The 27435-nt window shown below is 60.2% G+C and overlaps 3 protein-coding genes across 8 annotated transcripts in view; 2 read left to right on the forward strand and 1 right to left on the reverse strand.

The window, feature by feature from the left end:
- Positions 1-3430: 3430 nt before the first annotated feature.
- On the forward strand, positions 3431-4660 carry Nicol1 (NELL2 interacting cell ontogeny regulator 1). The gene is made up of 3 exons (XM_078020882.1): positions 3431-3569; positions 3752-3840; positions 4549-4660. The coding sequence occupies exons 1-3, from the start codon at positions 3446-3448 to the stop codon at positions 4612-4614; spliced, it is 279 nt and encodes a 92-aa protein (XP_077877008.1). The 5' UTR covers positions 3431-3445; the 3' UTR covers positions 4615-4660.
- Positions 4661-8788: 4128 nt separating this feature from the next.
- On the forward strand, positions 8789-17047 carry Nat8l (N-acetyltransferase 8 like). The gene is made up of 3 exons (XM_078020881.1): positions 8789-9265; positions 10484-10648; positions 11997-17047. The coding sequence occupies exons 1-3, from the start codon at positions 8899-8901 to the stop codon at positions 12362-12364; spliced, it is 900 nt and encodes a 299-aa protein (XP_077877007.1). The 5' UTR covers positions 8789-8898; the 3' UTR covers positions 12365-17047.
- A 1202-nt stretch (positions 17048-18249) lies between these two features.
- Positions 18250-27435, reverse strand: part of Poln (DNA polymerase nu) — a 162887-nt gene continuing 153701 nt past the window's right edge. For 2 of the 6 annotated variants that reach the window (XM_078020856.1, XM_078020855.1), the window contains 5 exons: positions 25826-25936; positions 25162-25240; positions 20783-20850; positions 19971-20032; positions 18250-18597 (listed from right to left, as the gene is read on the reverse strand). In XM_078020856.1, coding sequence (XP_077876982.1) covers positions 18520-18597; positions 19971-20032; positions 20783-20850; positions 25162-25240; positions 25826-25936 — 398 coding nt within the window. In that variant the 3' untranslated portion in view covers positions 18250-18519. Of the gene's footprint in view, positions 20033-20782; positions 20851-25161; positions 25241-25825; positions 25937-27435 lie in introns of all 6 variants that reach the window. The other 4 variants (XM_078020853.1, XM_078020851.1, XM_078020854.1 and 1 more) reach the window with 3 other exon arrangements.

Below are 27435 nucleotides of genomic sequence, written 5' to 3' on the forward strand. Positions count from 1 at the left end.
AGCCACATCCCCAGCCCTCTATTTTAATTTTTAATGGGTTAAATCTAATGGAGGCTTTAATAAACATCTGTTACATTGCCTCCTATCTATGGAGCTCCACTTACAAAGAGTTATAAAACAGACTTATGTATGAGTGCACACCTGTGTATTGAATTGTTTCTAAATACATGCTTGTGTCCATATATTATGTATGTGGTATCAAAATTGACATATAAATAAATGAGCACTCATAAATTAAATTTTAAGTGTATTGGCTCCAAGTACCTTTTAATTCATGTGGCTTAAAAAAGAAGTTAAATTAAGTAAACAGATTAAAATTATTAACTCACAAATTTTCCTAGGTGGTCAGACAATAAAGTAATGGTTTCTATATAATGTCTAAAATGAGCTGGGGTGGCCAAGGCCCCCTGACTCAGCTCCACATGGCAACATGGATCAGATGCCCAGCTCCATGGAGCAGGTGCCCAACCTGCTGCCCAAGGTGCTGAGCTGGAGCAGGGTCAGCATGTCCTGCTGGGGGTGGCAGAGCACAAGAGCTTCTAGGGGACTCAGACGGTCAGTAACAGTAAGGTCATTAATACACAGGAAGTGGCTGTAAAGGGAAAACAGGCCAAAATATCATCCTGGGCACCCACAATGAGAAAGGAGCTTAGACCTGGTCTGTGATCACTCTGCTACCCCTCTACAGAAACGCCATGCTCTGCTGGAAGTTTGGCCATGTGTTCCACAATGGAACACTTCTCCACAATGGACACCCCAGTGTCCTGAAGGACTCTCTAAGATAAAATGAATTGAGTAACATGAGCAGGATGTGGGGGCCACCAGAGCAAGGGGTATGGACAGCTCTGCAGTATCTACCTCAAACTGCTGAGAATGAGATGGAGTACCATGTCAAGAACCCCAGGTTCCCATAAACCTTCAGATGAACAACCAACATCTAGACAAGCCTGGAGAAAGTGACATTAACAACTTTTTCCAGCTAACAGTGGAGATGTTTTGCTGTCTGGAGTGTGAACTGAACCTCTTCCAAACTGTGTTCAACTCCCTGGATGGGTCCCCACAGGGCAGTGCTGCCTCACCCTGAGGATCTGCATCTATCCCTCCCTCCCACTCTGCCCTTCTGAGTGCGACTTTCATCTTTGCCTGTTACTCCTGTGTGCCCTGCTTAATTCTTTGCTCAGGACACCAAGGACCTGGAACCCCACTGGATGCCCCGTAGATGACAGAAGGCTCATAGGCACACCCACCTGGTGCACTCATGCAAGGCCCTCAGGTGTCAGGCCACAGACAGGAACTAGATGGGTGCCAGGGCCCAGAGGAGGAGGGGGCCTTGTGGCCTAAATGGGGACAGTTGCAGTTTGGGAAAATGAGAAAGTTCTGGAGACAGACATTGAGGATGGCTGCACCACACTGCACATACTTAACACCACCAAACCACACTTAGGAAGAGTTAAGATGGTAAGTTTTATGTTACATATATTTTACCATAATTAAAAATAAAAAGTTCCTCTGACTGTGGAAACTGGACCCCAGCGGCTGGTCACAAGCAGACAACAAGGAGAACCAGCAGCTAGGGGCCTGGGGAGGAGACCTGGTGGACTCTATGGTGGAGCTGGTGGGACATCTGAAGGACCATAGCAAGTTTTAGTGGAGCATCCCAAGGATGCAGCTGCCCTTTGAGGGGTGAAGACTGTGGGCAGGCTACTTTGCATGATCTTGAGGGGCAACAGTGGTGGACGCACACCCACTAAGCTGTTCTCCAGTGCAGGTGTCCAGAGACTAGTGGATATGAACCTGAGGTGGGGACACAGGCCCTGGCTGCTCACTGCATGACCTTCACAGCCAACCTAATAAGGTCACAGAGGATGGGCTAGATGGAGAAGAGGTCCAGGGTCCAGCTTTGGGGAGAAGTCATGAAAAGGTGGGGGTAAAGGGATGGCCCAGAGGCAGGCCAATATGTGAGGGCAGGGTGAGGACAGAGGCAACCAGAGTGGGCTCCAGAGAGAAAGAACATGGACAGTGTGGAGAGGCGCTGCCCGCAAGGGCGCAGGAAGGCTTGTGTGGCCTGGCAGGCAGGAAACCGAAGCCTGCTTGCGGAATTGCACAGCAAGGCGCAGGAGGGCCGCTGGGACCTTGGAGGTCAGGGGCCAGCAGGGACAAGGAGCGTGTGTGGTGCCCAGGACCCGCAGCCCCAGGGTGGTAGACGTGCACCACCACGCCAGTGTCCAGCGTATGCTTGGAGCTGGCATGTTGGCTGGATCCTGGGAGGAAACAGGCCCCGAAGTGGAAAAAGTGGGAAGGGTGCACTATCAAGCCCAGGAAGGGTGACAGCTTTGGGGACCCCCTCCCCACTACCCAGCCTGCTTGGACCAGGCGACAACGCTGCTGGCAAGGCACCACCACCTGGGGTCTAGCCCGAGCCTTGCTTCTGGGGGAGGCCAGGACCTGGCTGGGGACACGGCGACAGGGGTAGATCACAAGTCCAAGGCACCGTGCGGCCGACCGGTTGAGAAAGGCCTCTGCCACGAGGCTCTCGGGACACCCCTGGCCTGTCACCTGCGTGAACTCACAAGTGCGCGCTTGCTGGCGGACGCCTCGTCCGGGAAACCGAGTTCCCCCGCCCCGCGCGGCCCTGCCTGCGTTTCCGGAAAGCCGGGTGCGGCGTCCCCACCAAGCACGGCTAGGTCCAGGGGCACCAGGCCTCCCGCATCCTCGCGCAGGGTGAGGACACCGCGTCTGGCCGGCCATCCGACCGCAGGGGAAGCAGGGGTCGCGACTCCGTGGAGGTCGAGGCCGACAGGGCGGGGGACGCAGTGGCCGCTCCGCGTCGGGGCACCCTCCAGGGGAAGGGCTCTGCTGTCCGCCGGGCCCAGCGACCGAGGTCGCACTCATTGGCGCCACGCTGGCCGCTAGCAGCGCCAGGTTGAGTCCCGCAATCTGCGCGTTGAAGGGGGGACGGCACCGAGAGGCCAAGCGACCACCCGGGTGGCACAGCGGGGAGGCGTGGCCAGGCTCCCGGCTCCGGCGGGGTCGGGGGAGGCCCGGGGACTCGCGAGTGTGCCTCCACCCCGCCCGCGCGCAGGGACCCTGGGTCGGGCCCCCGCGGGCCGCGGCGCCCACCTGCTCTCACCCTGGGGCTCGGGACCCGGCCCGGCAGCCCCGCAGCCAGGGTGCGCCGGGCCCGCGCCGCGCGGTCCCGGGGTTCCCATGACGACGGCGGCGGAGGCCCGGGCGGGGTCGGGTCGGACGCATGCGCGCGCGCGCCGGACAGAGCGTCTTCCCCAGTCGCCCGCTTCTGGTCGCGGGGTCCACGAACCGCGGTAGGGGCGGGCGGGGCGGCGGGCCGGGCTCTCGGGGCCGGGGCCGGGGGCGCGGCCGGGGCGGGGACCTGCGGAAGACGTTGACCCTGCGCTTGCTGCAGGGCGGCCCGGGCTCCTCCTCGGCCATGGCCCCCCCGCCCGCGTGCCGGTGCCTGCTGTCGCCGCTGTCGCTGCTGCTGCTGCTGCTGAGCCTGGCGCTGCTGGGCGCCCGCGCCGAGCCCGCCGCCGGGAGCGTCGTCCCAGCGCAAAGTAGGTGGCTGTGGAGGGTGGCACCGGGCGGCGGCGGAGCCCCGGGGCGCGCGGGAGGCCCCGCCCCGCCTTTGTTCCCGGGAGTGGGTCCGCCCCGTGGGAGGGGAGGGGACCTTCGTGCTCGGGTGGGACCCTCGGCTGGGGGGAAACCCTGCAGCGGTGACGCCGGCCCGGGCCCCCAGGCCGCCCGTGCGTGGACTGCCACGCGTTCGAGTTCATGCAGCGCGCCCTGCAGGACCTGCGGAAGACGGCGCGCAGCCTGGACGCGCGGGTGAGCCGCGGGGCTTGGGTGCGGGGCCGGGCTGGGTGCGGGTCTCGGCCTCATCCTGAGGCGTGCTGAGGCAGACTGGCCCTCCAGGAAGGCCAGCCCTCATCCAGGATCCCCAGGTGGGGGAAGGCCTGGGGAAGCTGAGGTCGGGGAAGAGAGTGCTGGAGTGGGAGGGATGGGAGGTCAGGTCGGGCTGGGTGGTTTGGGGATGATGCATGCACTGGACTCTCAGGGATGCCCTCTGGGGCACCAACAGGGATCCCTCAGGTCCTGGGGCTCAACCAAGGGAACTACTAATTGGAAGGAGGAAGAATTCCTGGAAGTAGAGAGAAGGGGAGACCCACCACCCACAAGCCCTGCGCCTTCTCCTGCACAAGCGCAGAGGGCCCACTGGAGGCCTAGTGTGCCCCACACCCCAGCCCGGAGCTGGATTCTTGGAAGGAACTGTCCCCACCTTTGGGGGCTACAGTGGGAGGTGCAGGACAAAGAAGCCCTGAGTGGGCAGCTTTGAAGAAGACAGGGAGTAGCTCCTAGTAGAAGAATAGGAGGTGGCTCCCAGCAGCCCCCAGTGGAAGGCTCCAGAGGACTGGGGTGGAGATGAGGCAAAGGAGCAGCCAGGATGTCGGGCAGTTCCCGGGGCAGAGAATCTAGGAGTCAGTGAGGGGAGATGGTCAATGGGGACTACTTACATGGCTTCTCCTTGCTTTGCAGACAGAGACCCTCCTGCTGCAGGCCGAGCGCCGAGCCCTGTGTGCTTGCTGGCCAGCTGGGCGCTGAAGACTCTCTGCCAGTGCTGATTCCTTTCAATAAACGCCTGCCCCCACACTCGTGTCCTGTCTCCTGCTCTGGCCACCCAAGCCCTGCGCCACCCCCAGGAGCCCTGGTTGGGCCCTTCTCTGGGCCTGGGTTTCCCCAGATGTTCCAGGTGGGAGGGGCCCTTCTGGTTCATGTCCCCATAGCACCAGTGCTGAGAGGTGGACAGCACATCTGTCCACACTCACAGACCCACACCCACAAGCATCTGGTACCTGTCTGGGTCCTGCCCGCCTGGCCAGCCTGCCTTTTTTAGAGGCCAGAGGATTGGAAACTGGCCTGACCTCCCTGAGTTCCCAGAGGAGATGCCCCAGGGCAGATCCCCCCAAGGCTTGTCTGCCCAGGAGTGGGGTGGCTAGAGTTGGGGACTCCCTGAGGCTGAGCTGGCAGGCTCCAGAGCCTGGGGCTACTGGGAGAGGGAGGCAGATTGGGCAGTGGTGGGTACTCCGGAGCATCGTAGGGAACGCCCAGGTAGCCACCACTCATCCCAGGTGGGGTAGCTGGCACGTCTGGGGCTCCAGTTCCCTGGCTACTGCTGCCTGGGTACAGCACTGCTGCCTGTGCCGCTGACTCAGGAGCGTGGCACATGCGCAGGAGATTGTGGTCCACCAGCCCCACCTCTGGGCCTGCCCAGGTGTTTTTACTGCCTCTGCTGAGGATGGACGCCTGGATCCTCCTCAGTGCTCCTGCCCTGGCCTCCAGACCGCTGACCTGTGCTGGAAGGGCCTGGCGGTACCTGGGTACCTGCAGCCTCTAGGGCCTTAGGTAACCAGCCCCATGGAGGAGCTCACACCGTGGTGAGGAGACATGGATGTCCATGGAAGCCCTACAGCAGGCCAGGGAGAGACGGTACTGAGGCCGTGGCAGGTACTGCTGGCCTTCACCCCTTCCTGGGTCGGGCGGTGCCTGCCAGGCTGTGGGGGCAAGGCTGTGCTGCCATTGGTGGGCTTCAGTTAGTGTAAGGGAGGCTGGGAGTGCAGCGTGTCTCATCTGGGTTGCCAGGTTTATCAACTCAAATACAGGAATGAGGACGTCACTTCTGGTGTATGTATTTCCCATGTTCATACAAAATTCAGACTTAACCCGGTGTCCTGTTTTATGGGCAGCCATTAGCCCCGGTACAAACTGACCTCTCACTAAGAGACGGGGATGACTAAGAGGGTGTTGCAGGGTGCTCTCTGGGGAGATGCCCTGTGTGACAAACAGCTGGGGCACAGGGCCAGGGGGCTTGTGGGCATGTTCCTGTCCTGCCAGCAGGGGGCTCTGGTGGCAGGGAGCTGGAGCAGGAGGTGGTCAGTGGTTAGGAGGAAGGAGGGGGTGCAGGGGCCCAGAGCCACTTGGAGCCTTGCGGGGCTCTGAGCAAGTAGATGAGGTATGTTTGAACAGGGTGCTTCTGGCTGCTGTAGAGAGTGACCTCTGCAAGGACAGAATGGTCCTGTGAGGGGCTGGGGCTGGGCAGGTGGCCACAGGCAGGATCAGAAGCTGTTGGGTCTCAGATGTATTTGAAAATAGAGCCAATGGGATTTGGAGTGGGGAGGGAGGAGGCAAGGGCAACCCTTGAGCTCTGGGGGCAACCCTTGAGTTCTGGAGGCCACCAGACAGGTACAGGTACAGAGAGGGAAGGTTGGAGTAGATAGGCTGGCGGAGATCTGGGTGGCCAAGTGTGGACAGAGGAGAGAAGTGGAGAGGCCTGGGAGATGAGATGACTCCTGGAGCAGAGGAAGAGGCCTGAGGTGCATCCCAGACGGAGGCAAGGGCTCTGGGCAGAAGGGAGGGCTGGGGTGTTACCTGCTGCTGAGGGGGAAGCTCCAAGGCCACACCACAAGATCTGGCAACGCTGGTCACTGGTGACCTTGACCAAAGACAGGCTCAGTCAAAGGTGCCGAAGGCCTGACCTCAGCCTCTTGAAAGGAGCACAGGTGGAGGGAGCCCACTTGACGTGTGGTCAGGGACAGTGGTGTGGTCTGTCCTGGGGTCTCTGACTCTTTGCCCCTGCCCATCTTATCTTGGCTCTGAGGCCGTAATAGGCTGCAGATGATCTGGGAAGGTGAATTCTCCACAGGTGTGGGCATGGCTGCAGTCTTGGATGAGAGGGTTCTTATGGAAGCACAGGGCAGGGGAGTGGACAGCGGCAGGGCCCTGCCAGAGCCAATGAGTCTGGGTTTCTGCCTCTGTTTTCTCTTCTATGAAATGGGGACAGGCACCAGCTTCCCCCACTGCCTTGGAGGAGGAAACTGGGGCTCAGCCAGGATGGGGCCTGCTCCTTCGAAAACACTCGCCTGCTCTTAGCTGGTTCTGGTGCATTACAGTGCCCTATGGGGTGGCTTCACATGGTTACAGGGGACTTGGGGAAGGGGCTGGGGGTGCAGTCAGGCCAGCTGGAGGGAGGGACCTTTTGCAGATGACAAAACTAGAGACCCACCAAGGGCACCAGGCCTCATCTCTGTCCTTGGACCTCTACATGGACAGCAGAACAGGGTAGCCTCAGACTAAGGGTGCAGGGGTGAAGGGTGGAGACTGGACCACTTTGTTCTGAGGTCACCTAAGGTCTCAGGGCCCCTTCATACCCAAGTCTGGAGCCTCAGCTGGGCCCTGTCCAGCAGCTCCTGGAGAGGGCTTTGTCTCTCCCTTTTCTTGGCCCCCACCAGAAGCTGTTCCCCCAATGCCCATCTTCACTTCCTCCAGTCCTCTGATGCTTCCAGGAGCAGCAGTCCCCCACTTTCCACAGTGCTGACCCCTTGCAGGCTGACCCACTCTTCCTGCAGTCTACCTGGCCAACCCCAGGACACTCAGAGGGGCCCAGTGGCTGGCCTGGGGCCTTGGTAGGTGCTCAGGAACCCTAAAGGGGTAGATGAGTGAGACGGTAGAGATTTCCGGTGACTCCTTTGCCCTGTTCTGGAAAGGTCACAGCCGGGCCCAGACAAGAGTCCTCGGGTTTTGGAAACGTGCAGGGGTTACCTTCCCAGCTTGGTGTTGTCCTCCCCACACCAGGGTCCTTGCACGGGTGGCCCCGGCCAGTGAGCCGATTAACCTCTCCCACTCCCACGTTCCACCCACGGTGGGGCCCCACGAGGACCTCGGCTAGAGGCCCCAACTCCACAGCGCAACGCAGGCTGAGGATCCTTGGGCCTGAAGTCCCAGGCCTATCCTCAACCCGCGGGAGTGGGGAACTCTGCTTGGGATGGCCCTTAGGGGTGACATAGGGGAGGGTGCAGAGCAGCACAGGGCTGGATTCAGGGAGCGCTGAGCATTGGGCCTGCGACTACCCGTTCCCCCACTAGAACACCAGGTCTCCGAGCCCAGCCTGCTGCGTCTGCAGGTCCTGCTCCCGGGTCCACGAGAACGCGGCCTAGAGCGGAGAGCCCCCGCGGCACCTGCACCGGTGCCACGGGGCGCATGCGCGGGCCGCGGAGGGCGGGGGCCAGGCCGGGAGGGGTCCCGAAGGCTCTGCACCCCCGCGTCCGCTGCGGGAATCGGGTGTCTGAGTTGGGTTCTGCCTGCGCCGGGCTCGGCGGGGCTGCAGGTGGCGTGGGCATCTCGCAAGCTGGGGTTGCGCCCCCACTCCCCCCGCCCGTGACGCCCTGGCCGCAGGTTCCGGGGCGCCGGGCCCGTAGATCTCCCCGAGATCTCGGCCGGTCACCGCATTCAGACAAAGGGATGGAGATGCTTCCGTGACTGCGCCCAGCGGCCGTGGAGGAGGAGGACGCGGTGCTGCGGTCACCGCGGCCCGCACCGAGCGGCGGCTGCGGGAGCTCAGGGGGCGGGGCGGGAGGCTCCGGTCACACGCTCGCCACTCGCCGGGCCCCGACCGCCCCCGAGCCCGGAACCCCCAGCCCAGGCCGCCGCCGCCGCGCGCCCCGGGCCCTACGCGAGTCTTCCCGGCCGCGCCGTCGTGTCCCGCCGCCCGCCGCGCAGCGCCCCAGTGTGCCACCGGGCGGGCGCGGAGGCGGTGTCTGCTCCCACCCCCGAGATCACATGGTGACCCTCGGCAGCCAATGCAGTGGACGCTAGGACCCTGCGGGACCCCGGGCGCCGCGACTGCACCCGCGCCGCTGCATTATAAATACTTCTCCAAAATGCGGCGCAGCTCCCTGCGCGCGCCCCGGCCGCCCGCCGCCTCCGCCCCGCGCCCCTGAGCCGCCGCCGCCGCCGCCGCCGCCGCGGGTCCGAGGGCGCCGCGCCCTTGCCCTGGGCCCGGGCAGTGCCCGCCGCCGGCCGCGTCCCCCCGCAGCCCGCCTGGCCGGGTGCATGCATTGTGGGCCTCCCGACATGGTCTGCGAGACGAAGATCGTGGCTGCGGAGGACCATGAGGCGCTGCCGGGGGCCAAGAAGGACGCGCTGCTCGCCGCCGCCGGCGCCATGTGGCCCCCGCTGCCCGCCGCGCCCGGGCCGGCCGCCGCGCCCCCACCCGCGCCGGGCCCCCAGCCCCGCGGCGGTCCCGAGGGCGTGGGGCCGCCGGCGGGGCGCGGCGTGTGCATCCGCGAGTTCCGCGCAGCCGAGCAGGAGGCGGCGCGCCGCATCTTCTACGACGGCATCCTGGAGCGCATCCCCAACACGGCCTTCCGCGGCCTGCGGCAGCACCCGCGCACGCAGCTGCTCTACGCCCTGCTGGCCGGTCAGTGCGCGGCGCGGGCGGCGGGGACCGCGGGGTCGCCGGCCGCCTCCTGCATGTCGCAGTCTCGCTCGCGACCCGGGCTCGAGCGAGCCCGGCGGGCCCCTTGGGGACCGTCGCCCGAGGCTCCTCCCTCCGCTCCCGCCCGGCCCCCTGTGCAGACCCCCGCCTCGGAGCCCGGGCGGGGCCTGGCCGGAGCTGCGTCCGCGCCCCGGCCCCGCCGTCCGGGGAGGGAGGGAACCCGCACACGCCCGCGCCCGCACTCTGCGGCGGGGCCGGGAACCAGCGCGCGCCGAGCGGGGGCTGCGGTCGCCAAGGGCAGAGCCCCCCACCTGCATCCTCGCCGCCCTCCCTGCAGGTCTCCCCGCGGGTCGCCTCCCGGGCACCCGGTGGCGGTTGCGGGCGGCGTGACGGGGCAGCTAGCGCGGTGCTGCGGCCGGCCGGCGCCTGGCGCGGGAACTATATATAATCGGCGGGCGGGGGAGGCTGCCTCGGCGGCTCCCAGTGCTCATGTACGAGGGGACGGCGGCCATCTCCGCGGGGCGCCGGGTGGACTGTGCACCTGGACCACTCTCGGAGGACGGCCCGCGCATTTTTGAAGCCCCGCCAGGGCAGGGTTGCCCTCCCATTCTGCCGACAAGGAGCTGAGGCGATTCTCCCAAGGTCATACAGCAGAGGAGACTCACTCCTCCACAGCCCGAATTGCGCTGCAAGTGGCATAAATCTCTCCTGCCCCTGTCCTTGTAGGCCTGGAGGTCCCCAAAGGAGGGAACCCTGCCACCCCCACTCTCCAGCTGTAGGATGGCCTACAGGCCCTATTGGCTGCTCCCCGGTAGGCTCCTGGCAGCCTCTTGGTTTTGCACCAGGCTAGATCCAGTGGGGAAGGATGGGCAGAGCCCCTTGGCAGCTGGGGAGGTAGGCACTGGCATCCTGGGGACCCAGCCCTAGGCTGCCCCCCAGCCATTCAGGGCAGCCTGCTCTGGCTTGTCTCAGATTACAGAGGTAGTTTATCTTTGTGGCAGAAATTTTGAAACTAGGGAAGAGTAGTAAGGGGCACGGACTGACCACTGCTGCGGGGAGATCTCCCTAACTTGTGTGTCCTTAGAAGTGCTGGTTTACCAAGGTGGCAGGGCTGGGTGTTGCGGGCCCTTGTTTGTGTAGCTCACCCCATGACCAGGCCTGCCCTGCACCTGCCAGCTCAACTGTGCCCCTTGCCTGCAGCACTCTGCTTTGCTGTGACCCGCTCGCTGATGCTGACGTGCCTGGTGCCTGCTGGGCTGCTGGCCCTGCGCTATTACTACAGCCGCAAGGTGATCCTGGCCTACCTGGAGTGTGCGCTGCACACAGACATGGCCGACATCGAACAGTACTACATGAAGCCACCTGGTGAGTCGTGTGGTCTGCAGCTGCCCTTGGCCCCTCCTTCTGGCAGAGCTGCCCTTACCCCCAGCATCTGTGGGCCAGGGCCAGGCACAGATGGGCCTGGGCTGGGGGTTCCTGTTGACCTGAGACTGCTGAGTGACTGAGGCCTTGCCAGTGGTGGGGGTTCCAGTGGACTGTGAGAAGCAGAGCTGAGTCCTCCCCCTGGGTGGCTTGAGCTGACTCTGGACCAGGGTGGCCTGACTCTGCTACTCTAGCTGGCACCTGCTTGGTGGGGGGCAAGATCCTGGCTGTCCTACCTTGCTGGACCCTGTGCTGGCCTGGAGTGCAGGGGCCCTGGGTGGAGGGAACCCATGTGGCAGGGAGAAAGGACACCTGGACATGCTGTAGCAAAGGATACTCCAGGGAACAGAGGACCAGGGCAGGGATCCTGGCCTTAGCCTTGGCCTCCATTTATGGCGTGGATTTGGGGCCACTTAGTGAACAGGAGGGTCTTGTTCAAGCCACTGTGGCCTTCTGTGGTGGGAGGGGCTGGGAGTCCAGTCTAGAGAGATTTGGGGCTACTCTTCCCCCAGGCTGGCCCTGAGGCAGGCTGGGTCCTGGGAGCCAGAGGAAAGAGGCCTTTGGCCCTTTGGGGCCTGCATACCTCCCAGGTGCTAGGGTGTCTCTGGGCTGAGGAGAGGGGCACTGACCAGCAGGAGCTGGGTCAGTGCTGGGCAGTGGCAGTCCACTCCAGACAGTGCCAACTGCTGCTGTTGCTGGCGTGGGCTGAGTTGCCCCATCCTGGCCCTGCCCACCTGGCCATGGCCCCTGCCAATCTCCTGACTCTTTCCCATAGCACCAGTTCTCTGTGTGGAGCCCTCACCTGGCCCTGCATGGAGGGAAGGGGGCGCCAGCAGGAGGGGTTCAGGGAGGGGCACGGGGGTAGCTGTGGTTGCTGCTGATGTGCAGGCTGGGAGCAGAGATGAGCAGGCCAGCTATTCCTGAGGCCTGGCCACAGTCATCTGAGGCCATTAGGTCTGGGAGCAGGGGCCTGCTTGGCTGAGTCTGCCCAGGTCTTGATCCCAGGGGAGGGACTTGGGCCTCCGACGGCCACCCTCGCTAGGGCAGCCCCGTCTTAAGAGCTGAGTGTGTCTGGGCTGCAGCATCAGGTCAGGCCGCAGAGAGCAGGCCGGCTGGGCCTGACCAAGGGCATCTGGAGGAGACAGCTGCACCTGCTTGTCCAGCACTGTACTGCCCCTTGGGTCCAGAAGAGCTGGGAGATGGGCCACAGGGGCTGAGTCTCCCTGGCTTGGCACCCTTGAGTCCTCCCCAGTCTTCCTTGGAGTATCCCTGACCATCTTGTCCTCTGCAGGCTCCTGCTTCTGGGTGGCCGTTCTGGATGGCAACGTGGTGGGCATTGTGGCTGCACGGGCCCACGAGGAGGACAACACAGTGGAGCTGCTGCGGATGTCTGTGGACTCGCGCTTCCGTGGCAAGGGCATCGCCAAGGCGCTGGGCCGGAAGGTGCTCGAGTTTGCAGTGTTGCACAACTACTCCGCGGTGGTGTTGGGCACCACAGCCGTCAAGGTGGCTGCCCACAAGCTCTATGAGTCGCTGGGCTTCAGACACATGGGTGCAAGTGACCACTACGTGCTGCCTGGCATGACCCTCTCGCTGGCCGAGCGCCTCTTCTTCCAGGTCCGCTACCACCGCTACCGCCTGCAGCTGCGCGAGGAGTGACCGCAACCGCCCACCCGCCCGCCACCCCGTTCACCCCGTCCACCTGTGCCCGCTGCCCGCCGCCTGGTGCGGCCCTGCTTTCAGACGCTCACCTTGGCATCTGTGTTGGGTTTTCCTTTCTCAGCGTCTCGTAGTTATCTGGCTGGTTCTGGGGGCCTTGGGGCTGTTGCTCATCCGTGACACTTTGGTGGGGTGGGTTATCTGCAGCCATGGCCCCTTGTCCTCCCCAGCCTGTCAGGGTGACTTGCCACTCCTTGAAGAGTGGCATCATGGACCACCTAGACTGTCCACCCAGCTGCCTAGCCTGCCTCCGTCAGGGAAGGCCTGGCCTTGCCCACCAAGCACAGAACCTCTGCAGCAAAGCCCCCCAAGGAGCAGCCTCCTGGCCCCTAACCAAGCTATGGCTCAGCTTCCAGTCCCTGGAGTGTGGTCTGCTGGGCCAGCTGGCCGCTGCCCCATAGGAAGCAGAGCTGAATGCGGCCCTGCTTTGCTCTGTGCATGCTGAGGACGTGGCCTGGCCGCAGCATGCCGCATGCCACAGCCCCCTGCCCTGCTGCCCTGCCCAGACTGGACCCCAGGACCGAAGCTGGTGAGCACCCTTGTCCTGGTCTGAGCTTGCCTCCAGGGGGGCCTGTCCTCTGCCCACCCTGCCTGCTCTCTGGTGGGCCTGGACTGCCCCCACCATCCTGCTCCATCCACCCTGCTTTGCTTTGACATCATCTCAGTCTCGCTCCCGTAGATCCATGTGCCCCTCTCCCTGGCTTGGCTGACTTGGTGGGCACCAGGCGTGGTTCCTGTAGCAACCCACTGCACAGTGTGGCAGGGGTTGGTGGGGGGACACCTCTCCCCCAGTGCCTGCTAGATCAGGTGGCCTCTCCCAGCTGCCTGAGGCCCTCCTGCCTCAGCTGTCCACCAGGGTCTGCCCTGTGAATCTTATAGCCCAGGCTGCTGCCGGCAATACCCAGCCACAGCTTCTCCCAGCCTGAAACCAACCCGTTTTCTAATAAGTTACTTAGACAGAATAGCACTCTGCATGACTTTAATTCTTGGGACAAATGGTAGCTTGTACCTTCAGACACACGTCCGTGTGGTGCTAGCACATGCACTATTTATGGCCCCGTTGGATGGGGGTGGGTGGCCGGGTCGATGGAGGCTTCCATGGTTTGAAATTTGGAGGGAGACTCTAATTTAATGTGATTTCCCCCTAAAGACCATTCCTGGTGGTGAGGAGGGTCCAGGCTGCCCCTTCAGCCCTGGCATGCAGGATTGAGGGGCAGGGTGAGCCCCTCAGCCTCAGGAGGAGGAGCTGGGCGCTGCACGAGGAGCGGTGGGTCCTGGGGCCAGGTGAGGTTCCATTTGGGGACTGGCCCAGTGGGGTTGGCCTGGGATGGGGGAGAAAGGTGGTTACTGGAAGTGCCTCTGTGGCAGCCTGGACCAGCTCTGGTGGCTAGAGGGGTATAAAGGCCCACTCAGACCTCTATGGGGTTGGAGGGGGAGGAGGAGTGGCAGTGGGGCAGGCTGCAGAGCTAGGTCCCAAGGCCATGTTCTTAGAAATGGATGGATGGACATCCCGAGGAGCCTTTTGTCCTGTTAGCAATTGAGGCATTTGCAGAACACTGTACAGACCCCGATCTCCCCTGTACATTCCTCCCTGGTGGCGCCCGGTCCCCACTCGGGGATGGGAGTTTTGTAGACTGTACAGAAATCGGCCCCTATTTTCTTGCAGCTCTCAGATTTTGTTAACCTGGATTATACAGACAGACGTAAAGTGTTTTAGCAAAATGGAAAACAAACAGTCGTGCCTTTTCCTCTTTCTGTTTGGTCTGGTTGCTGGGGCTGGTCTTGGGCTGGTCTTACGGGGGCGTTTGGGGCTGCTGGCTGGTCTGAGACCTGGGGCACAGGAGGCAGGACGTGGTGGAGTCAGTATGTGGTTGGTGGGCAGCTCCGCCTGCTTCTCCTGTCCTGTGCCTTGGGAGCCTGCAGTCTTTGGGGTCAGGGCACGGGATGGGGGTGCTAGGGCTCTCCCAGGCCAGGGCAGAGCCTGGGGACTGGGGCAGCCAGTGTCTCCTTGGTGGTGAGTTGGGTGAGCTCACAGCCCTCTCCCACTCCAGAGGGTCCTGGGGGAGGGATGTGTCCTCCTCACCTGGTGGCCCCAGGCTTGCTGAGGGAACGTCTTCCTGGCTGTACTGCCCAGTGGGTGCAGGGACGCTTTATGGGCTCTTGCCTGTTCTGTGCTGCCCTGTGTTGCTGCCAGGACTTGGGAGAGATGCAGCAGGAGGAGGGCAAGCTCAGGCTGCACCTGGGACAGAGCCCCCCCATCAGGCCACTGCAGCTCCGCAGGTCTGGAAGGCTGTGGGCAGGTTTCCTGCCCCTCCAGGCTGGAGGCTGGGCCTCTCCCCACCTGCCTTATCCCTCCAGCCTGAGCAGTGACTGCTCCGCCAATGTGCACTGACATGAATTTTATATGTTCGTAGAGATTCTGATGTATCTTCTACCTCTGTGGAGGCCCTCCTGGGCCTGGCTGCCATGTGTCCAGTGTGGCTCCCCTGAGTTTGCTGGCCTGCTGTCCTCCTCCTCTAGGCCTTGCCCACCTTAGGTGGCTGGCACCCATGTTCCTGGCCTGGAAAGGCCTGGGGAAGGCTAACATGCCTTTGGCCATTCCCACAGGAAGGCCCTGTGCTCAGGGTCTGGATACTTGGAATTTCTGTTGTGTGTTTGGAAGACTGGTTTAGAGTAGGGAGGGTGAAGGGTAAAAGTAGAATGTTCCAGGACATCAGCATTAGACAAACCTATGGTGTGCAGCAGCTCCCTCTGCCCAGGCACACATGTGCAGACAGGTAGCCCCTAAGGTGGGTGACCAGGCAATCATTTCACCCACATGTGCCTCAGCACATGGGGGTCTGAGTGTGAGGGCTGGAGCCTTCGCAGCCATCGTGGCCTACCCTCCTGTCCCCCCTCCCCCCATGCCCAGTTTGGGTTTCTGCTGCACCACCCTGGGCACGGCAGCAGCTGTGATACTACCTCTGACTGGAGAAGCTGAGGAATAGGGCCAGCCTGATCTGAGAGGGTAGACAGCTGGCTCTGGGAGAGGGTTCTGGCTGGGAGGTCTTGTGGACAGCAAGTCTGAAGCTATAAGGTCCTGGGGCAGCCCCTGGTACCCTTCCTCAGGCAAGGCAACATGAGTCCACAGGCCTTAGAAGGGATGGGGCTGGGGACACCCTGAGGTGAGCTTCGTGGGCAGTCTGCCAGGTGCCTAGGAAGCTCTCTGAGCCATAGGGGTCGTCTCTAGCCTGTAGGGGGCACACTGCCCCTGCCCTGCCTGCCTCTCCTCAGTGGCCCCAAGTTCTCAAATCCATGGGACTGGATCACAAGGCTGTGTCTGGGGCCAGAGTCCTGGGAATGTGGGTTTCTGGGCGTTGCTAGGGCATGGGACTTCTTGGGGACTGAAGGAGGCTGCCCAGCCAGGCAGTGGACTGTGTGGGCACCTTCCTGTTGGTGCCTGGGGAGCCGCTGCCTCTGGCTGCCGTGGCCCCTGTTGCTGATCCTGTCTGCTCCCTGCTGACTTGCTGTGTCTGTTGGAGGTGGCTCCTGGGGGTCAGTTCTGGTCTCGGGCCATGTTCTTGCAGGTGACTCCTGGGACAAAAATGTCAGGGATGAGCTGAGGCCAGGTGTGGAGCAGACCCTGGAGCGCACTGTTCCTTGACGCTGCCATCTCTGCTCCCAGTGGTGACATGTCCACAGAGCTACCCTGGCCTGGGTGAGGATGAGCCCTGACATACCATTGTTGGATGTATTTAAAAAAAAAAACACAGCAATAATTAGCCATTTTAAAGGAGTGTACCTGTGTATGTAAACGTGCATTCCTGTCTTTGTGCATGTGCGCTTATGTATGTGTGAGCATGTGCATGAGTGTGTGTGTGCAAGCACACACAGGAGTGTATGGGTACATGTGTATTGTATATATGGGAGCATGTGTGTTCAGGAGTATCTCTGAGCAGGTGTGCATGTGTGAGCACATGTGTACATGTGCACATGAGCATGTGTGTCCCCACGGGCACCTGCAGGTGTGCATGTGTATGTGTGAACATCTTCGTGTTGTGTGTGTGTCTGTGAACATGTGTGTGTGCATGTGCGCACATTCATGTCTATGAGTGTGTGCCTGGGCATGTCCTTGTAAGTGTGTGCACACGTGTGCGTGTGAATGTGTGTGCACATGTGTAGCAGTGGAGAGGGCACCGGTGGGAAGAGCCTCCTTCCTGCTCTGGGAGGTTGCTTGTGGTGAGAAGCAGGGTCCTGTGGTCGTCCCTTGCTGTGCCCACTCCTCTAGGCCCAGATCCATGTGAATGTAGCACAGCCCTGTGGGCTGGTGAGCTTCTCATGACCCCGCTTCTCTGGCCACCTCCCTCTCTGCTGAGGGCAGGGCAGAGGAGTTGGAGACCCTGGGACAGGACACTGGCTGGGCCTGGTCCAGGTGCAGGTCTACTGTTGTGGTTGTTCCTGAAGCTGTACTGTGAGCCCACATGGGGCGGAGGTGTCCTAAGACCCGGGAAGTGCCAAACAGCCCCAGGGCCAGGCAACAAGCCAAGTTCCCAAGGAGACAGGCTGGGGGCCTGAGTGGGTGTGTGTCCCCGCCTGCACGGCCCCCAATGCTGCTGTTTTTCAATAAAACCAGAGTTGAAGGAACCTGGCTCTGTGCTTTTGTGAGGTGGCTCCGAGGCTGGTGACGCTGGACTCCGTGCTGCTGGACTCCCTCCCCCATGGCTGGGCTGCCGCTGCCAGCTGACCCGGCCTGGAAGCAGGCCCTGAACATTACCCCTGAGCATGGGAGGTGCAGAGAGGTGACAGCTGGGCTTTGGGTTGGGTGGCCTTCCAAGCAGTCGCCTCCAACCCATCAAACACTTGCCTCAGCTGAGAGGCGGCTTTGCGCCCCCTCCCCTCCCACCCTGGGGAACTACAAGCCACGGGGCCCTGCTGCTGTCCTCTGGCTCTGGGCCGGGATCTGCATACCCTTGGGGTCTTGGCCCTTCTCCTGAGTCGGTAGCTTCCAACAGGTGAGGCCTCCTTGTCCTGGATTCTTCTCAGTCCCAGTGTCCCTGGCAGCCCGTGAGTAGTGCCACCATAGGCCTGGGCCCTGCCTGCTTGCCCTCTTGCTCACCCAGCACCTCTGAGGGACAGTGAGATCTGGATCAGGAGGGTGGGCGCCAAGGCCGTCAAAGTGGGGAGGTGGAGCCCTAGTGTCTATAAGGGAGGGAGATGTCAGGAGGGGCCCCAGGGGGCTCAGGCAGCACTGGGGACCAGGGGTAAAGAGCGGGGTATGGAGGGGCACCAGGGATAGTGGGTGGACACAGACCTATGCTCAGTCAGACCCTAGCACAGGATGCCACCCTGTTGGCAGAGAGACCCTGTAACCTGGAGGGTCCCCAAAACAGATCTCTGAGGCAGCTTTTCATGGGGTTTCCTCCTCTCCTCTTCCCTGGCCCTGCCATGCCCAGCTCCTTGTCCTGGCATGGGAGTCAAGAGGAATCCAACCCTGCACATTCCTTCCCAGGAGGGCAAAACCAGGGTCAGGGGCTGCCCCCATCTCTGCCAGGGCTCAGGTAACACTCTGGGGACATCCAGCTGCACTGCCGGCTGTGGGCCCAGAGGTGTGGGTGGAAGCCGGGCCTTCTGTCCAGAGCCTCAGGTGCTGTCCCCACAGGCTGTCTCCTTGTGCTAGTGCCCACTGGCCTGCAGCCTGCATCTGGAGCAGGCGTCACAGGGCCTGAGTGGACAACCAACAGGGTTGGGCTGTGTCCAGGCCACCCCAGTTTGGGGCCTCAGCCCTGCCTCTGGCTGTGGACATGGCCTTTCCTAGCTATGGGAAGAACTCACTCAGACCAGGAAGATAAGCTTCACACAAAGTGTTTACTCCAGGGGACATCCCAGTCAGCCCAGCCCCAAAGGGTTAAAGGGCCTGTATTCATCCAGGAGCTCAAAGTACTCATTGGTGACCTTGGGAAAGGCCACACAATGGGCTGGTGGAGACCAGTTCCCTCCTCCTCCTGTTGCCCGGGGCTACAGACAAAATGAAGGAGAAAAATGCACAGGCCCAGGAGGTGCCCAGCGACCTGGGCAGCCAGACTGTTGCTGGGAGACTCGGTGTGACTCAGGCTGAGCTAAGAGTCCAGGGCCTCCTGCAGTGGAACCAGGTGTCCCCAGGAACGGCCGGCGCTCAGGCTCACCTTTAGGGGCACCTGTGGGTGGCAATCAGAAGTGAGCTCTGGGCCTGGGCTAGCTAGACGCCTCCCAGGTCCATAAGCAGAATGGAGGGGCCCACACATCCTGGGACACAACCGGACACAGCCATGGCAGCACCCAGCTGTGCACACATGTACATACCTGTGCACATGCACACTCGTCTTCCCAGTAACAGGTCCATACCACACACAGCCCCCTGCCCATGGTGACGCCTTGGCTTTGACAGAGATGTCCCCTAAGTCCTTGGTGCAGCATGCGGCCCAGCCTGTAGGGAGGGCCTCCAGGCAAGGTGCCCTAGGGTGGGCGAGGTGTGTCCTGGGGCAATCTGTGCCCATCACCCCCAGAAATCACCCAGTTGGGTAGGAGCCAGGGGGGCAGCAGACTCTTCATGGGTGGCCCTGATTCTGTGTGGACTCTCTTGCCCAGGGCCCCACCATAGCTACCAGTTGTAGCCCCAGTGGTGCCCCCAGCTTGGTGCTCTAGAAGGGCTCCTTCTGGAAGCCAGGGTGGGGATTTCCCAGCTTCCATTGTCTGGTAGTCCCACTCCTCTGCCTGCCCAGACACAGGCTTCTGTGCATCTACTAGAGGGCATAAGTTCCCTTCCGGCTGGGCAAAGTACCTGGGCTGCTTCTGGGTGCCCTCTCCTCTGAAGAGTGGGGAGAGGGGAGGCCTTGGTGAGTCCCTGAGCTCTGAAGGTGCAGTGGCACATCCTATGGGAGGGGGGGGTTTCCCAGGAGGGTCCCCCAGGGGGCTGCCTGCCAGCAGAGCAGAGGCTGCTCTGGGAGGAGGTCTGGTAAGCCCCTCTACAGCCCGTTCCACTGGGCTGGATCCTCACTAGTGACAGGAATGTCTCTGACCTTACTTGGGAACTCTGTGCAGACTTGGGACCCTGCCCCCGTGTCCTCATTACTACTCCTTCAATTGTCCCCATCACTTTTGGGGAGCCTGCACTACAGTCTTTTCCTGGTGAGGACCCAGAATTGCCTCCAAGTGGTGCCCAAGCAGAAGCAGGCTGATACTAGGTTTGGGCATATTCTATGGACATGCCTGGGGTAGGTGGGGGCCCCCAGCACTTACACCCCCAGTAAGTGTGAGCCTCAGGCAAGAGGTTTGGACACAGGGGTGGTGGAGAGTCCCAGGCTGGGGGGAGCAGCTGACCCTCATCCTGGCTTCTCACCAGGCAACAGCCAACCACCAGCAGGGAAGGGGGCTTCTTGGCAGCAGTCCTGGCATGCAGGGCAAGGGGCCAATCCTCTGTCCTTGCCTTCCTGTGCCATAGTAGCAGTCTGGCACTCCCCTTCCACTCTGGGCTGATTCTTGACAGTGAGGGACACAGTGGGGAGGCTGGGCAGGGGTGTGCCCTTCTCACCTGCAGTTGCAGCTCCGGGTCCTGAATCTGTTGCAAGGACTCCATGGTTCCCCTGACAAGAGCTAGAACAGGAACGCAGAGCCATTTGAGCCTGCCCAGGCGAGCCCTGGCCAAGCTCCTCACCTCAGGGGCTCCAGAGTCACAGACAGGAAGCTCAGGCTGAGTCCCGCCCAGCACCCCCTCCCCAACTCCCTAATTGTTTCCTGCATCCACAGGGTCACCTCAACTGGCTGGTCTAGGGGCCTTGATCCCCACATGGCTGCTGTGGCTGGTTCATGGCCCAAGATACAGCATGAAGCCCCTCAGTCCTGCCCTCCAGCCCAAAACACTGCTATGCACTGACCTCCACCCTCCCCAATCAGGCTGGCCAGGTGCCGTGCTCCCGACTCCAGCTTTGGCCATGGCTCTGGGGCTGAGAAGAGGCACCAGCTGGTCACTCTTCCCAGCCAGAGCAGCCTGGGCACAGACCATGATCTCTGCTGCTTTTGGGTGAAGTCTTAAGTGACCACCACACCTGTGAGGGCAACTTTGTGGTGCTGGCATTGTGACTAGCCTCCGGGCCTGGGCCACCAGCCGTCCAGACCGTCCCCGCCAGGCAGGTGGACGTCCAGCCTTGGTGTCTGTGGAATGCTCTGGAAGCTCCACTACAGCACTGGATGCCCACCTGGGCTTTTACAGGGTGCCACACCAAGCTGGGCCCCTTCCTGCTAGGGAAAGGGTCCATGGAAGGTCAGACAGAGGACAGGTTTCAAGAGAATGGCAGGTCTCTTTAACTGTGTGAGAGGAAGTACCTCTTGCTCTCCCAGGTTTACCTGCGAACTCAGGGACCTGTGTGTCTTCCACTTCAAACAGCAGCTCATCGTGAATTTGGGCAACCAACCTGGAAGGGGGCAACAGTTACCTGGGTAGCCTAGACACTGCCTTGTGGGGACATGGGCTCATTCTCCAGGATTCAGGGAAGGTTGTCTGGCACTATATGCTCCCAAAGAGGTTGCCCTGTGGCGAGGTGGAGAGGACCCACCCTAGGCACTGTTGCCTGGGGTCACTTTACAGTCACCAGAACAGCTTCCGGGAGCTGGGAGAAGGTGCTGGAAGAGAGGGAGAAGGCTCCATAGAAGTGACCCTGCTGAGCTGTCCAGCCCCTGGCTGAGGACTGGCCCAGATGGAGAAAGTCTTCTCTGGGCTGGGGGTGGAGGCCCTGTCGTGGGTTAAAAGGACAGGTATGGGGCCTGCTGTGAGCAGTGAAGACCCTCAGCAATGGGATGGGGCAATCTTTTAAAATTTTGTTTCTGAAGTCAAATAAATATCCAACAAAATACATCAAAATTCAACGTGCAAAATTTAAAAATCTTTCCAAGTCCCCCCATTACAATGACAGGGGGCATCTGGGGTAGCCTGGCCAGGACTGCACATGCACTTGCCTGGTGACAGCGCCTGTGTGGAGACTCCTGGACAGCCTGGGTGCCTCTCAGCTCCACAGCCTGACTGATGGACCCTGAGCCCTCCAGCTGTGCAGGACGGGGTGTCCCTTCCCAGCAGCCTGAGCAGGGCTGCACTCTCCACCACAGGCCACGCTCCAGGGCAGCTTCAGCCCAAACCTCCTCAGCCCTCCCTGCATCAGTATGGACAGGAAGCCAGGACAGGCCTGGCAGGGGTTGGGGGTGATGAACTGCTAGGCAGTGGTCTCTGGCAGGTTTTACAGATTCAAGTGGAGAGAAGGGACAGGAGCAAGAGTGCACAGGGCAAGGGGTGGAGTGGTCCTGTCCAAGCAGCTGCCTCCTACAGCTCCATGTTGGTTCAAAAACTGCACCAACTTCTGTAACCCTGCATGCTCTTTGGAGGGCAGCACTGGTTGGCTTATGCTCCTCTGCAGACAGCTTCAGAATCCTCTGGGACATGATCCTCACAGCCCAGAGCTGTGGCACACAGACTCAGTGCAACACCCTCCTGTGGATGGACAGTGGTGTCTGGATCTGCCCACTCAAGGAAGGGGCAATGGTAGAGGTGACTCAGGACAATCAGTGAGGGCCTGAAGCCCCACGGGAATGATGGGAGGCACATGGGGCCCCAGTGTTCTGCCTTTTACAGCCTCAGCTTTCTCCTGGTGTGAACCCTGAGCGACAGTGATCCCTTCCCATCCTGCCTCCCCTGCTGCCTGTGCTGCACCCCCATGTGGTACTGGAAAGTTGGGGCTGCACAGGGGAGCTGTATGAAGCCCTGCTGGGCAGCAGTCACAGGCATGTGGTGGTGAATGCTGGCTGGGAGGAGGAGCAACTCTCTAAGATCTGGGCAGGGGGGCTCTATCAGCACTCTGCAGCAGAGACTGTGGTGGCCGCCTCATTCTGTTCTCCTCTCTCTGCTGTTGGGTGGGTGGAGATGGAGCCGTCTTCCCAAGCTCTCCCTTAGATGCAGTGTGCCAAGAACTTCTAGGAAGGCCCTGAAAGGGCTGCCTAAGCTCTTTTGGTCATCACTTTCTCCTCTGGCCTGGAAAGTGTTGTGGTGGTCAGAGCAGCTACCTCCATTGTGGCACCAAGAGGAAAGAAACTAGTAGCCAGAGGACCTTTAGTCCTGCTGTCCTGAGCTTCTGAAACAATCAGCAACCACTGTGTCCTGGATTCTCATTATGGGAGAAAAAGTCAAGTTGGGAAGTCTGAGCTGCTGTAGCTGTGCCACTTTCCTGAGGGCCAAGCACACGTCCTCATAGTTGAGCATCTGCAGACTCACACTGGGCTGGGCCATGCCAATACTGGGTGCACACTTTGCAGGGCACCCTCAGCGAGGTGCACCTGCATTTTTTCATGCAGCCTCTGGTCAGAGCATGGACTCTGCCTTTCCAGGAGTCATACTGGCAGTACACGGTAGGGACCATGAGTCTGCCAGGGTCTTTGGCTCCCTGGGGCTTACTTTTCAAACTGGCAGAAACCTCAGAAGAGGTGCTTGTGAATCTTTCCAGATTTGGCAGAAAGTTTCACACTTTTTGAAATCACATGGTGAGATCTGAGCTGCTGGTCTGGCAGGACCTAAGAATAGGTGCGGTTGTCAGTCACTCACACATCACCCTCACAGCATGGGATGGAGACACTGCTGCGTTTCTAACTGGAAACTGGGGCACAGGAGTCAGCAGAATGTGTGGCTCAGGGTGGATGAGGAGCAGAGGAACACAGGCTCAGACCTCCCGTGCACGGGGTCAGGGGAGAGCGCTGCCTTTGAGAGAAGGTAGGGCTGCTGCATCTGCATCTGGACAGCCTGTCTGAGGCCAACAGACCCAGGCTCCCTCAGGGAATATTCCAGAGGGCCCCACCTCATGTCCCTGTCCCAGGCTTGAGAGGCAGCTCCCTTCCAAGGGGCATGCCTAGCGGCACTGAGCCCCCTTGCGGGTTCCTCCTGAGAATACACCTGTGTGGTGCCCCTGCTCGAATCCACCTCCAAGGAGGCACGGGGGACCTGGTGCTGGCTTAGCTCTGGTGAACTGGGATGAGTCACATCCTGCTGTGCCTTCATTCCCCCTTTTCCACATTTAGTTAAAGCCAGTGGCAGTTAAACCCCTAATGACCTGTGCTCAGCTTGCAGGAGGTCCTATCACCAAAGATGCCAAGTCTTCACATGACAACTTCTTCTACCAATTCTACATGCAGCAAAAACAAGACCATGTTTCTAGTCTTCCTCAATGGTGGAAAACCACTGCAGGTCACTCACACCTCTGAGAAGCTGGAGTCCACCCTGAGAGACTTTGGGAGTGGGCAGGACTTCCACATCCCAGCAGAGGAAGAACTACAGGAAACCCAGAGGAAAACCTTGGCTGGTATGTGCTTGCTGGGGAGGCAGCAGATGGCGGCGAGAGGCAATGAGATGTGAGGTGGGGCAATATCTGCTCACTCTGCTTCCACCCGTTGACCACCCCAATCACTGCAGGAGTCAGCACCGTCCAGTCAGCGTGGGAGTCAGCAGGGTCATGGGGAGGTCAGCTGGGATCTCAGGCACCCTTGTCTTCCTGGCAGCCCTCCTTCATGACTCCTCCCCAGCGAAGAAGTGTCAGTGCAGGGCTGCAAAGGGGAGTAGCCAGCAGGGTCTGGGGACAGGCTCCTGCCCTCAACTCTGTGGGGTGCCACCCCACAGTATCCTCTCCTATGTGAAGTTGCTGAAATCAGCAAAATAACACTGGCTCAAAAGTCAAAATGAGCAAAGAAAGTATCTGAAGTAATAAAGGAGACAGGTTTTTAAAGAAAGATGAAAGATCTCGGATACAGAAGAAGTCATTCTTTAGCACATAAAATAACATTAGAAGCCAAGAGAAAACTGAGCTTGGGTAGAAACGGAAGGCCACTGTAAGCAGCTCTCTACATCCCAGAGGTGGGGTGCGTGGGGCTGCAGAGTGCAGGCTGCTGAGACCAGTTCACATTTTATGATCTAGAGAAGCAGCTGCCCACCCTGCCACTGGCTCCCCTCCCAGCAGAGGAGGCATGACCCACCTGGGCAGCCACAGTCGCACTCTGGCCTGCTGAGGCCACCCCACATGACCAGAGTGGATAGCCTAGGTCTTTAGGGTGGGCATGTAAAGTGAATCCCTTCTGGGATCTGACACCACCACCCCTCTGAGGGGCTGATGTGGCTTAGTCATCTGAAGGGGTTCAGGGATTCTTGAGGGGAATCCACTTTCCACAAAGAGAGGGGATGTCTGGGTGGTCACCTGTAGCCACGTTCAGGCTTCAGTTGCCAGGGGGAGGCAGCTGGGGTGACAGTTCCTTATCCTCCTGCCACTTCAAAACTCAGGGCAGAGACAGACCTGAGAGAGTCATGGCTGGGGTGACTGTAATAGACCTGCCATTGAGGTGCACCTGAGCATGGGTTCTGGGCAAGCATAGCATCCCCATGGTCTGCTGTGGGACTGTGACCTGCCGGGATGTGGGAAGGGGCAGCTGCAGATGGGGCCTTCAGGTTGTGCCTCCCTTCAGGCCCTGAGTAGGGACTGAGGAGAGCACTTCTGCTTGATGCTGCTGGGCCCCAGCCACTAGAGGCCAGGCTATGAGTCTCGAGGGCTCGGGTCAAGGGGTCCTTTGCTCTGTGGTAGGTGGGCAGCCAGAATGGAGGTCCCACAGGTGGAGCAGGTATGGGGGTCTTGCCTAGAACAGCCACTTCCCATCCAAACCCTGGGAAAGGCTGGCTAGCATGTAGCCTGACTGTCTTCACTGACCTGGCCGTCAGGGTGGGGGAAGTGGCCACTGCAGAGAAGATGCGGATCATGGCCATCTTACAGAGGTCTGCAGCAGAGCCTGTGGACACAAAGAGTTCTGTTTCAGGGCCCTGAGGAATGCGGGCAGCCAGTGTGGAGTCCAGTGGCACAGCACTCCGTCACCTCTGCAGGGTGCTGCTCTTCTAGCTACCTGAATGCTCTGGCTAAAGAGGAAAGTGTTTCTGCAACTGGAGGCAAATAACATGTCCTCACTCCTCAGCTCCTTCTCCCTGTTCAGCATGGGGGTGTGGCTTTCGGGAGGCCTTGTTCCAGAGCCTGACCCTTGCCAGGCACTCGGGGGTCTGGCAGAGGGATCCCAGGGACTGGGTACAGCCTTTCTGCCTTGATGCTCCTTGACTGGGTTTCCCACTTGTAGGTATGGGGGACAGTGGAGCTGGAGGGAAGAATCCTAATTATAAAGATGACCCTGTGACAGTCATGCCACTGACAGTACTGCCAGACCACCAGGTGGGGCTATGGGGTTCCTCAGGAGGGTTTCCAGGAGCAGTGCACCATGGTAGTCTGGAGGGTGCTGCCTGGCTCTGCAGCCTCCACATGCCCAAGGGACAGGGGTGCTGAGACAGGGCACAGGAGAGGTGGGCAGCAGTCGGCTGGGCTCCAGTACCTTGCACCATGAAGTTTACTGCCTGTCGTTCTGCTTGTGCCCGGAGCTGATGGTCCCGTGCATGGATCCTGGGCAGAGGCCTCCTTCTGCCCATGATGGATGCCACATAGCCTGGTTATAGAAAAAAGCAGGTGAGAGACAGTAGCAAACAGCCATGCAGTCCTGGTAGGCAAAAGCCCTGTCTTGGGCTAACTCTGGCTTCCCCAAGGCACTTGGCATGTGGTTTCATGATAGGAGCATGAGGACTGCCAAGGGACAGCCCTGTGGCAGGTGGCATGCTTCTCTACTCTTACTGGTCTCCAGGGTACCTTGTCCGACACAAGACAGGGACTGTGGAAATCATTCAGACACATGTGGGCCTGGGCCCTGCAGTCCCTGGACTGTGTGGTCATAGCAGGGTAGAGAGAGGAGGCCAGGGTTTGAGTCAGAGTCCACACCCCACATTAGGTAGACCCACATCCTCTCGGGTCTGACACTTAACATGATTTGGGAGCGCTCAAGAGAATGAGCATCAACAAGCTGTGCTGGGTGAGTAGGTACTTGACCAGTGAGGACTTCTGTTTTAACTGGATGTGGGTGACAAACAAATCCTCCACTTGTGAGAGTTCATAGGTCTGAGGAATGAAAGAATTCCCCACAAATACAATAATCATAACTTGGTTTTGGTGCTGGGGATCGAACCCAGGGCATGCTCGGTAAGTGCTGTACCACCGAGCCACATCCCCACCCCCAATACCATCATCATAAAGTGGCAAGGTACTGAGCACCCACACTATGCCAGGTGATAAGTGAAGTCTCTTTACAGCAACTGGCAGTCAGGACTGGGGAGTGCACTTTCAACCTGGCTCAGCACTCCTTCACCTCTGCAGAGTGCTGCTCTTCTGAGCTACCTGAATGCCCTGGCTAACGAGGAAGGAGTTTCTGCAACTGGAGGCAAATAACATGTCCTTGCTCCTCAGCTGCCTCTCTCTGTTCAGTGCTGGGGTGTGGCTTTCGGGAGGCCTTGTTCCAGAGCCTGACCCCTGCCAAGCACTTGGGGGTCTGGCAGAGGAGTCCCAGGGACTGGGTACAGCCTTTCTGCCTTGATGCTCCTTGATGAAGTTTCCCACTTGCAGGTATGGGGGACAGCTTTGCATGCCTGTGGTTTCTGACCAAAAGCTGGATGTGGAGTTGATGCCCTTGTTCAAGAGTTTCCTGGCAGGCTTGAGTTGCTTGTAGATCCATTGGTTGTCTAAGGTCTGATTTTAAGCTTTGCTGGGTGGGTGAGTGGCCTCTCCATTAGGGCTCATTAAGATCTCCTGTTAAGTGTGGCCCTTTTGAGGTCTCTATTGAATGTTTCATGTATCCAGTATCCATTCTGGAAGGTCAGAATTCAAGACATCCCCATCCCAGCAGAGTCTCTGCTTGGGTCCCCTCCCATACTGTGGTCTTGCCTCTAGATGAGGCACTCACAGGACACACCTCATTTGTCTCTTCTCTAAGCAACCAAAGCAATATGCTGCCCACTGTTGGATATCTGGAAACTGTTGGTTCAGGTACTTCACCTAGTTTTCTAGTTGTTTTGGTGACTCCTTGTGGTCCAAAGTGGACGTCTCCTGATTTCACATACT

The sequence above is a fragment of the Ictidomys tridecemlineatus genome, chromosome 9, assembly GCF_052094955.1.
Source record: "Ictidomys tridecemlineatus isolate mIctTri1 chromosome 9, mIctTri1.hap1, whole genome shotgun sequence".
NCBI classification, from domain to species: Eukaryota; Metazoa; Chordata; class Mammalia; order Rodentia; family Sciuridae; genus Ictidomys; species Ictidomys tridecemlineatus.